At 40.7% G+C, this 11062-nt stretch overlaps 2 protein-coding genes across 4 annotated transcripts in view; one reads left to right on the top strand and one right to left on the bottom strand.

Moving 5' to 3' along the window:
• The first annotated feature begins 1013 nt into the window (after nucleotides 1-1013).
• SRP14 (signal recognition particle 14) lies at nucleotides 1014-3966 on the top strand. The gene is made up of 5 exons (XM_049613342.1): nucleotides 1014-1118; nucleotides 1259-1331; nucleotides 1849-1961; nucleotides 3100-3132; nucleotides 3579-3966. The coding sequence occupies exons 1-5, from the start codon at nucleotides 1095-1097 to the stop codon at nucleotides 3666-3668; spliced, it is 333 nt and encodes a 110-aa protein (XP_049469299.1). The 5' UTR covers nucleotides 1014-1094; the 3' UTR covers nucleotides 3669-3966.
• A 5881-nt stretch (nucleotides 3967-9847) lies between these two features.
• EIF2AK4 (eukaryotic translation initiation factor 2 alpha kinase 4) overlaps nucleotides 9848-11062 on the bottom strand; it is a 99384-nt gene continuing 98169 nt past the window's right edge. For all 3 annotated transcript variants that reach the window (XM_049613313.1, XM_049613314.1, XM_049613315.1), the window contains 2 exons: nucleotides 10601-10719; nucleotides 9848-10099 (listed from right to left, as the gene is read on the bottom strand). In XM_049613313.1, the coding sequence (XP_049469270.1) occupies nucleotides 10042-10099; nucleotides 10601-10719 (177 nt within the window). In that variant the 3' untranslated portion in view covers nucleotides 9848-10041. The remainder of the gene's footprint in view (nucleotides 10100-10600; nucleotides 10720-11062) is intronic.

The following is an 11062-nucleotide window of genomic DNA, read 5'->3' as shown; positions in this document are numbered from 1 at the left end:
CTCCAACCTCTCCATATTCGTTCACTCCTCCTTGTGCATATAGAGCAATTTGCTCCCCTGTTGGGGCTTCTGTTCTAGCCATTCCCTGTATCTGAAACACTCTGTCCCCAGATCTTTGAATGGCTGCTCCCTTTAGCTTTTAGGTCAAAGTTCTCCTCTAAGAGATTTCCCTGACCCCAACCTCACTCTCATTTGTATCACCCTAGTGAGTTGTCTTTACAGCACTCAGCATCTGAAGCTATTCTTACTTATTTCCTGCCTATTCTTTGAACCCAAGTTCCAGGAAACCAGGAACTTAGTTTATCTTGCTGAATCCCCATCCCCTACAACAGTGTTTGACACAGGCAGGAGGCCCTCAGTAAAACCCCCTTGCATGATTAAATGCTTGACTTCACAGAGGGCCTAGGGTTCAAATTGGCTCCTGGCAGAACTGGGGCCTGATATGCAGGTCTTCTGACTGAATCCAGAGGTAAAACCAAGACTGGGCTCCAGTCCCTCATGCTAGAGTTGGGGTCAGCCTTTAGGGCCACCCAGCGGGGTCAGAGTAGAGGGAGAGTTCAGAGGACCACCGTGGGAATTTATTATAATGATGACAATGATAATGGAAACAACAATAAAAAAACAGCTAATGCTTATCGGGCACTTTCTGGGTGTCAGGCACTATTTCAGGTAAATTCCAATAAAGTCATTTACTCTTCACAACCATGCTGTGAATTGGATACCATTATTACAGGCTGAGGGAACTGAAGCACTGAACTGTCATGTAATTTGCTCAACATACACTAAATATACAAAACTACGCGTTTCCATCAAATCCCTCTTCCACGCTCCCTCACATCCACACCACGACCGGACCGAGAACGCCCCGTCTCTGAAAACCCCGACTGCTCCAGGGCCCCGTGGGTGGTTCCTCTCCTGGGAAGGACAGGGCGTCCCAGAGCGCAGGCGCGGGCGGAGGGAGGGGCGAGGACAGAGGCAGGGATTGGTGGAAGAGAGTTGAAACCTAATAGCGGAAGTCCCGCCCAGCCTGGGTGAAACTTCCGGCTCCAGTTCCTTGGGTCTTATGCTGACGCAGGGGAGCTAGCGGCGCCGGAATGGTGCTGCTGGAGAGCGAGCAGGTAAAGCCACAGCTGTCTGGCCGAGGGATGGATGTAGTTTGGGGCTTAGCTCGGGGCCTCTGTCTCCTGCTGCGGGAGGGACTAGGACTTGACGGGGAGAGGATTTGGGACTGCTTAACGGGGCCTGGCTTATGTTCCAGTTCCTGACGGAGCTGACCAGACTCTTCCAGAAGTGCCGGTTGTCGGGCAGCGTGTTCATCACCTTGAAGAAGTGTAAGCAGCTGTCCACGCGGCAGGGCCAGAAAGAAGCTGGGAAGCCGAGTGATGCCCCGGCGGGGGTGCCAGGTGTTCCCAGTTTCCGGAGCCGAGGGCGGAGTCCGTCTGCCGCGCATCCCCTCCGTCCCCTACCTTCCTTTTCCTGTAGTGTGCACTTTCAGGGCTGGGGGACGGGAGCATTAGGGATTGTGGTGCGTGCGACCCCCGGCACTTAGCCACCCAAACTGGTTCTGGTTACAGTGTGCCCCAAATAGAGCTTTTTTTTTGGTCAAGGATTCCAATCCCCGCCGTTAGTGAGATTTAAGCTGCTTTTCTGTTACTATGTTCCCGTCGTGGGAGTAGCAAGTAGTTTCCCAAGGTTTGGCCAAGCTGTTGGTGATAGCGGATGATGTAGTTATCAGAACTAGAGCAGTGGAGGTGAATTACATATCGTCTTCCTATGCCTTCCATACTCACTTTTTGTCTGCCTGTTAACGTCTGTGGCTGTGTTCATCAGGATGTATTTTTCATGCAGATGACGGTCGAACGAAACCCATTCCAAGGAAAGGTTCTGTGGAGGGCTTTGAGCCCTCCGACAACAAGTGTCTGTTAAGAGCTACTGATGGGAAAAAGAAGATCAGCACCGTGGTGAGTTGGATTCGTGATACTACAATTTTGGAGTTAGAAGACTTGAACCTCACTGAGGATGGGGCATAGCTGAAGCAGGTTTTTGTTTTTAAGGTTTGTAAGGGTTTAGCTCTCCCGCTGTTTTGGGATCGGGGCCTTCTTTTAATATCTTAGTAGTAGGAAATTCAAGAGCAAAATTAAATTGAAAAAGTCAAACGCTTATTCTATTGAAGTTTTTGTGGAAATAAAATTAGCAGATCGGTCCTTACTCATAGTGGCATTGTAAGGAGGAATTGGCATAAATATTTGATGCCTAATTCCCTTACCGTGTTGGGCCTTCAATGAACAGTTTCTTGGTACCAGATGATTTTACTTGTAAGCTGATTATTCCCTTGTGTTTGTGGTTGACATAGCAAATATGTAGCAACAAGACTTCCTGGATTCTGAATGAATTACTTCTTTCCTTTGCTGGGGCAGAACCACAGTGCCCTTTAATTACATCAGTATAGGGTCCTTAGGAGAATGTAGACCATAACTGGTTGATAAATTTCCCTTTGTCAGTTATCTTGAGAGGACTTTTATAGTAATGCAAACTTGTGGATTTAAAAAATAAACTCGGGTATCATGAAACGCGAAAACTTTAGGAATCTTCAGAAGTAGAATTTCTCTTGTGTTGGCTTGCATTTTGTTTAAATAGGCCTGAATTAATGGAAGTAGGTTTAACATAAGGTGGGGAGGAAGTAGTTTAAATGTAATTTGCACAAAAGATTAAAACAAAGTTCTCTGACATCTCTAGAATCCAGGGAGAAAGTCGGTGCCACGTGTGTAAGAAACTTCAGAGGGAGGAGCATAGCTTCCTTAGGAGCCCCCTTCTACCTCTTTCTCATCTTGGTACAATTCTCAGGTGGAAAAAAGTACAGAGCTGCTTTGCTTCTTCCTCTGGCAGAGTAGAGTAGGAAAACAGCCATTGGTGTATTATGACCCCTAAAATTGGAAGGAGATTTTTTCGAGATTACGATGTTACGTTGTTTTCAAGAGGTTTTGTTTTAAGATGTTATGTTGTTTTCAAGAGTTGTTGCCTAGGGTGAGACAGAGGATTCTTATATGAGTAATAAGGGTGGACCTTTTTTTTTTTTTTTTCCCCCCTTCCCCTTTCCAGGTGAGCTCCAAAGAAGTGAACAAGTTCCAGATGGTGAGTTTCTGGTGTACCCTATATGCCCTTTCTCAGGGCAAGGGTGAGCACAAATTGAACAGTGGGTTAAGAATGTTTTGTCAGTAGGTTGAGTGAAACCGCCGGGCTCTGAATTTTACTTTCAACACCGATGTTGTCTTCCATTTTAGTTTTTTAAGGTAGATGTTGCTTTCCGCTTCAGATTTGTTCTCTGTAGTATAGTTAAACAAGAAGTTGCCTGCAATTTTCCCTTTTGGCTTAAAAAATGTCAGAAGCTGCTGTCACGTGAGAGAGTGTTTTCCTCTCACACCATTTTTCCGTAGTATACACGTGTCCCGTGGTCGTCGGTGCTTTATCAAGTAGGTAGGCTTTCTGATACTGACTACCCTGAATTCATTATGGAAATGAGGCAGCTGCTCCACCAATTTGCAACTCTTCCCACTAAGTGGGTGCTGTGTGTCTTTTAGGCTTACTCCAACCTACTGAGAGCTAACATGGATGGGCTGAAGAAGAGGGACAAAAAGAGCAAGAATAAGAAGAGCAAAGCAGCACAGTGAAGGGCACCAGGTTTCCTGCTTTCACCAACTAACCGCCGAACTACTAGTTTTCCTTTGGTTTTTACTTTGGGCCGCAGAGCTAGGTTTCTGGTTCCCCTGTAGTAACTTTTCCTGGGAGATTAGGGTCATTTTGGGTGGAAGAAGGGCTGCAGTGTTTACAGGGTAGTTGTAAGAAGCCAAGTGTATTTTAGCATTGGCTAATTGGTCCGTGTTGCATGCTTGTATGTCCCCGGGTCATAAAGTCTCTGTAGCTCTCTATGTGAAGAACAATGGATCATTAAACTTCTGTTTATCCGCACTGACCATATCTTATTTATTACTTTTCCCACCCCCTATTAATAGTCTGTGGCAATGATTACTCACCTGTGTTCTAGGTTATTGGAATTAAAACCTGACAGTTTTATTTTTTTTTTTTCAACGTTTTTTATTTATTTTTGGGACAGAGAGAGACAGAGCATGAACGGGGGAGGGGCAGAGAGAGAGGGAGACACAGAATCGGAAACAGGCTCCAGGCTCCGAGCCATCAGCCCAGAGCCTGACTCGGGGCTCGAACTCACGGACCGCGAGATCGTGACCTGGCTGAAGTCGGACGCTTAACCGACTGCGCCACCCAGGCGCCCCTAAAACCTGACAGTTTTATAAAAAGTTGTGCTATCTCATGGGTAGTCTTCCCAACGGGCCGTGTAATTTAACATCATGGTTCCTTCGGCAAATTTGAATGGGTTCTCATAGCCAAATGAGACTTTGCTTAATTGCCTTAGAGATAAACATATTACAGAATAGCAGGAATAACGATTCCAAGTTAAAAATGGTATCGGATTTCTGGAAGCCCTTTGGTTTGGACATTTTCTGGGGAGGGGAAAAAGAATATTTAATTTTTTCAAGAGAGCAAGTTGCATGATGGGTTATTGGACAACCTCTCTTTATTAGATTTCTTAATGTTTACCTACATCCAAAGGAAAAATTGTGTAAAAATTCCAGAATAGTTAAGTGTTACAGTTGTTTCAGGTGTACAGTATAGTGATTCAGCAATTCTGTACATGACTTAGTGCTCATCAGGATAAGTGAAGTCTTAATCCCCTTCACCTGTTTCACCCCTCCCCTGACCCCAACTTGCCCCTATCAGTTTGTTCTCTGTAGTTAAGAGTCTGTTTTTTGGTTTGTCCCTTTTTTTTGCTTGTGGTGTTTCTTAAATTCTGCACCTGAAATCATATGGTATAGGTCTTTCTCTGATTTCACTTAGCATTATACTCTCTAGATCCAACCATGTTGTTGCAAATGGCAAGATTTCACTCTTTTTTGTAACTAATACTCCATTGTGTATGTATCTACCTCTGCTTTATCCATTCATCTATCCATCTGACACTTGGGCTACTTCCATAATTTGGCTATTTTAAGTAATGCTTCAGTAAACCTAGGGGTGCATGTATCTTTTTGAATTGGTGTTTTGTGTTCTTTGGGTAAATAGTAGTGGAATTACTGAATCATATGGTAGTTCTATTTTTTAGTTTTTTGAGTAACCTCCATACTGGTTTCCACAGTGGCTGTACCAGTTTGCCTTCCCACCAACAGTGCAGGAGGGTTCCTTTTACTCCACATCCTTGCCAACACTTGTTTCTTGTGTTTTTGATTTTAGCCATTCTGACAGGTGGGAAGTGGTATATCTCATTGTGATTTTCATTTGCATTTCTTTGATGATGAGTGATGTTGAGCATTTTTTATGCGTCTGTTGACCATCTGTATGTCTTCTTTAGAGAAATGTCTGTTCATGTCTTATGCCCATTTTTAATTGGGCTCTTGTTTTGGTGTTGAGTTATATAAGTTCTTTATGTATTTTGGATACTAACCCTTTATTGGATATGTCATTTACAAATATCCTGTTCGGTAGATTGTCTTAGTTTTGTTAATTAAAAAAAAATTTTTTTTAATGTTTATTTATTTTGAGGGAGGGAGAGACAGAGTGCGAGTGGGGGCCAGGGGGGTAGGGGAGAGGAAGAGAGAGACGGAGACACAGAATCCGAAGAAGGCTCCAGGCTCCGAGCTGTCAGCACAGAGCCCCATGCAAGGCTGGAACTCACAAACCACAAGATCATGACCTGAACTGAAGTTGGATGCTTAACTGACTGAACCACCCAGGTGCCTCTAGTTTTGTTATTTTTTTTTACCTATGCAGAAGCTTTTTATTTTGATGTAGTCTCAATAGTTTATTTTTGATTTTGTTTCCCTTGCCTCGGGGGACATATCTAGAAAAATGTTGCTACAGCCGATGCCAGAGAAATGACTAGTTGTGGTCTCATCTAGGACTTTTATGGTTTGAGGTGTCATAATTAAGGTCTTTAATACATTTTGAATTTATTTTTGTGTAGGATGTAAGAGAGTGGTCTACTTTTCTCAACACCATTTGTTGAAGACACTTTTTCCCATTGCATATTCTTGCTTCCTTTGTCAAAAATTGACTAAGCATTAAGCATGGTTTTATTTCTGGACTATTTTATTCCATTGATCTCTATTTTTGTATCTGCACTGTACTGTTAGGATTACTACACCTTTGTAAGTGTATCTTGAGATCTGGGATTGTGATATGTCCACTTTTTTATTTTTCACAGTTGCTTTGGCTATTATGGGGTCTTTTGTGGTTCTATACAGTTTTAGGATTGTTCCAGTTCTGTGGAAAATGCTGTTGGTATTTTGATAGAGATGGCATTGAATCTGTAGATTGCTTTGGGTAGTGTGGACATCTTTGTTCTTCCAATCCATAGGCATGGAATGTCTTTTCATTTGTGTCGTCTTCAATTGCTTTCATCAGTGTTTTATAGTTTTCAGAGTATAGTTCTTTCATCTCCTTGGTTAAGTTTATTCATAAGTATTTTGTTGTTGATGGAGTTGTAAATGGGATTGTTTTCTTAGCTTCTCTTTTCTGCTACTTCATTGTTAGTGTATAGAAATGCAGTGGATTTCTGTATATTGATTTTGTATCTTGTGACCTTACTGAACTCATTAATCAGTTCTAGTAGTTTTTTGGTGGGGCCTTTAGGGTTTTCTATATGTAGTAGTTAATGACATCTGCAAGTAGTGAATAAAGTTGTACTTACTTCTTACCAGTTTGGATGCTTTTTATTTCTTTTTTTACCTGGTTGCTGTGACTAGGACTTCCAGTACAAAGTTGACTAAAAGTGGTGAGAGCTTTTCTTTTTCCTGATCTCAGAGGAGATCTCACTTTTTCACTATTGAGAATGATGTTTGCTGTGGGTTTTTCAGGTATGATTCTTATTATGTCGAGATATGTTCCCTCTAAGCCTAGTCTGTTGAGGATTTTTATCATGAGTGGATGTTGTACTTTGTCAAATACATTTTCTGCATCTTTTGAAATGATATGGTTTTTATCCATTCTCTTGATGTATGATTTGATCATTGATTAATTTGTGAATGCCGAGCCACTCCTGCATCCCAGGAACAAATCCCACTTAATTGTGGTGAATGTTGGTTTTAAATGTATTGTTAGATTCAGTTTGCTAGTATCTTGTTGAGGATTTTTACATCTTGTGTTTTCACAGATTTTACAGAGATACTGGCCTGTAGTTCTTTTTGTAATGTCTTTATTTGGTTTTGGTATCAGAGTAATGTTGGCCTCATAGAATGAATTTGAAAGCGTACCTCCCTCATTTATTTTTTGCAATAGTCTGAGAAGAATTGGTATTAACCCTTCTTTAAATGTTTGGTAGAATTTACCTGTGAAATCCTCTTGAGAGTTTTTTGATTACTGATTCAATTTCATTGCTGGTAATTGGTCTGTTCAAATTCTTTATTCCTGATTCAGTTTTGGGAGGTTATGTGTTTCTAGAAATGTACCCATTTCTTTTAGGTTGTCTTAATTTGTTGGCATGTAGTTTTCATATTATAATCCTTTTTTATTTCTGTGGTGTCAGCTGTTATTTCTCCTCTTTTTTTTGATTGGAGTCTTTCTTTGATGAGTCTGGCTAAATGCTATCAATTTTGTTATCTTTTCAGAGAACCAACTCCTAGTTTCATTGATCTTTTCTATCGTGTTAGTTTCTATTTGGTTTATGTTTGCTCTAATCTTTATTATCTCCTTCCTTCTACTGGTTTTGGGTTTTCCTTTTTCCCCTAGTTTCTTTAGGTGTAAGGTTAGGTTGAGATTTTTCTTGATGTAGACCTGTATTGGTATAAATTTACCTCTTAGAACAGCTTTTGCCCACACCAAAGATTTTGGACCATTGTATTTTCACTTTGATTTGTCTCTGTGTATCTTTGATTTCTTGGTTGAGCCATTCATTGTTTAGTAGCATGTTATTTAACTTCCCTGTGTTTTATGCTCTTTCCAGACTTTTTCTTGTGGTTGATTGAGTTCTAGTTTCTTAGCACTGTGGTTGGAAAAAGATACATGGTATAATTTGTTTCTTGAGGCTTGTTTGTGGCCTAATATGTGATCTGTTCTGGAGAGTGTTCCATGTGTACTTGAACAGAATGTTTATTTTGCTGCTCTAGGATGGAATGTTATGAATATATGTTAGATCCATCTTACCCAGTGTATCATTCAAAACCAGTTTCCTTGCTGATTTTGTCTTATCTACCCGTTGATGTAAGTGGGGTGTACCCTATTATTATTGTATTACTATCGATTACTTCCTTTGTTATTACCTGCTTTTTATGTATTTGGGTGCTATCATGTTGGGTGCATAAATATTTACAATGGTGACATCTTGTTGGATTGTCCCCTTTATTATTATGTGGTGTTTTTGTCTCATTACAGTCTTTGTTTTAAAGTCTGTTTTGTTCAACATGAGGATTGCGACCCCAGCTTTCTATTTCCATTTGCATAAGTGCTTTTCCATCCCTTCACTTTTATCTGGAGGTGCCTTTAAGACAGAACTGTCTTGTAGGCAGCATATAGATGGGCCTTGCCTTTTTATCCACTCTGTCACCCCATGTCTTTTTTAACTTAAATTTTTTTTTTAATGTTTAGTTTTGAGAGAGAGAGCACATGCACAAGCAGGGGAGGGACAGAGGATCTGAAGCAGGCCCTGAACTGACAGCCTGATGTACTGCTCGAATTCAGGAACCATGAGATCATGACCTAAGCTGAAGTCAGACACTTAACTGACTAAGCCACCCAGGGGCCCCTTTTCTTTTTATTTGAGAGATAGTGTGTGCACACTTGAGGTGTAGGGGAGTTAGAGAGAGAGGGGGAGAGAATCCCAAGCAGGCTCCTTGCTCGGTACAGAGCCCAGTGGAAGAGCTCCATCTCACAAACCATGAGATCGTAACCTGAGCCAAGATCAAGAGTTGGACGCTTAATTGAATGAGCCACCCAGGTGCCCCAACACCCTGTGTCTTTTGATTGGAGCCTGTAGTCCATTTACAAAGTAATTATTGATAGGTATGTACTTACTGCCATTTTGTCACTTGTTTTATGGTTCATTTTGTACTTTCTTTCTTAATCTCCTCTCACGGTTTGCTGGCTTTCCTTAGACATATTCTTTTTTCTACTTTTTGCCTATTACTGGTTTTTGATTTGTGGTTACCATTAGGTTAGTAGTTAGTATCTCATTTCTTGTGCATATAGCAATCTATATTAAGTTGTTGTTCACTTAAGTTTGAACCCATTGTTTACTCCTCTCCCCACATTCTAGGTATTTGGGATATACTTTACATCCTTTTATTTTGTGAATCCCTTTACTAATTTTTATAGATAAACTTAATTTTATGCTTTTGTGCTTTCTACTTTTCTTCTGTCTATATGGTCTTTCCTTTCCACTGAGTCCCCTTTAACACATCTTGTAGGGCTGGTTTAGTGGTCATGAATTCCTTTAGCTTTTGTTTGAGAAACTCTCTCCTTCTATTCTGAAGGATAGCCTTGCTGGATAGAGTATTTGTGGCTGGAGGTTTTCTTTCAGCACTTTGAATATATCATGTCCCTCCCTCTGGTCTGCAAAGCTTTTGGTGAAAAATTAGCCAGTAGCCTTACAGGGTTTCCCTTGTATGTAACTGTTTTCTCTTGTACATTACTTTTTGGCTGTTTTAATTACTACATTTCTTGGTGTGGACCTTTTTGGGGTGGTTTGGGCATAGTCATGTGCTTAGTCATTAGGATTAAGAAAAAAAGTGGCTGTTTTCTTGTGTTCTAGCTCCACAAAACTTTCAGTGTTAATGGATTTGCAATTTAAAAGCAGCAGATATATGAAAGCATTTATTATATTCAAAAAGATAAATTTATATATTACACATGAAAAACTTACAAAGCTCAACTTTGTGGGACACCTTCTTAGAATGTAAAGTTTAAATTACAGTGAATGTACAACATTTCATAGTATAAGCTCCTGTCTTTCAACAAGATAATGACCATTCTTTAGGATTAAAATAAAATTCTGTAGTAGTCATCTCTGTAGCTATACAGGAATAACACAGATACCCTGCAAAAGAGAAAAGGTAGGATCAATATAATGGGTGAAGAACAAAGTTAATAACAAATTTAGAATGCTTAGTGTAAGGCTAGTCATTGAAAAAACTAAGTTTTACAGAAGTGGTGATGGGCAAGGGTCTGTAGTATAGGATCCTACATAAGGGGGACACCATGCCTTTTAAGCAGCTGGTAACGAATGACTGGCATTCTGACGAGGACATCTACAGCACAGCAGTCACAGCATTTCCCTTTCATTTAGACATTCGTAGGAGTTACCTGGGTGATGAAGATTCGAAGTGGGATTGCTACCCCAGGGACTGCTGGGTTTTGTTATTGACAAATCATGACTGATTCATAGTCCTGAGCAAGCCTTACTGGTTATCAGGTGCCATTCCAACATAATCGCTTATCAGCCATCACAACTCGACAAGACAATAAAATATGCCATTTCGAAATCCCTCCTTGAGTTTTAACCCACACTGAAACCTGCAATACCTAAGTGGTAACTTACTTTTTTTCTACTTTGATGTTATAAATTTCATCACAGACTAATTTGAGGTATCTTTGCTTTGGCAGGCGGGACAGCAGCTGCTTCACAGTTGTATTAAATGCCTGTTCATCAGCATCCCACTAGGAAAAAATAGATAAGACTTAATGACAGGTCCTAGTGTTTATTCACTGGCTTTTTCTGGGTCACTAATGAAATGCCAATGCCATTTAAGTGTACTGCAAAAAATCACTTACAGATAAAACTGGTGGGAGATTGTTGGGGTTTTTCCTTTGAAGCACCGATTTTTCTGTACAAGACTCCTTTTTAGATCCTGCTGAGCAATGCCGTAGTGTGCTACGTGACTTTAGACCAGTTATTACTGATTTATTTTGTGTAAAATGCAAATAACACCTCTGTGTGCATCCATTTGAGTGGAGCATAAAGCAGTAACTGCCAGCACAGTGGTATATGCTTATTTACAAG

The sequence above is a fragment of the Panthera uncia genome, assembly GCF_023721935.1.
Source record: "Panthera uncia isolate 11264 chromosome B3 unlocalized genomic scaffold, Puncia_PCG_1.0 HiC_scaffold_1, whole genome shotgun sequence".
Classification (NCBI taxonomy): domain Eukaryota; kingdom Metazoa; phylum Chordata; class Mammalia; order Carnivora; family Felidae; genus Panthera; species Panthera uncia.
Note: the sequence above shows the minus strand (reverse complement) of the source record. Positions and strands in the feature narration are given on the sequence as shown.

Coding starts and splice junctions, on each gene's coding strand:
- SRP14 (XM_049613342.1), top strand. CDS start 1,095: ATGGTGCTGCTGGAGAGCGAGCAG. Junction 1,119..1,258: donor TGCTGCTGGAGAGCGAGCAG/GTAAAGCCACAG, acceptor CTTATGTTCCAG/TTCCTGACGGAGCTGACCAG. Junction 1,332..1,848: donor GTTCATCACCTTGAAGAAGT/GTAAGCAGCTGT, acceptor TTTTTCATGCAG/ATGACGGTCGAACGAAACCC.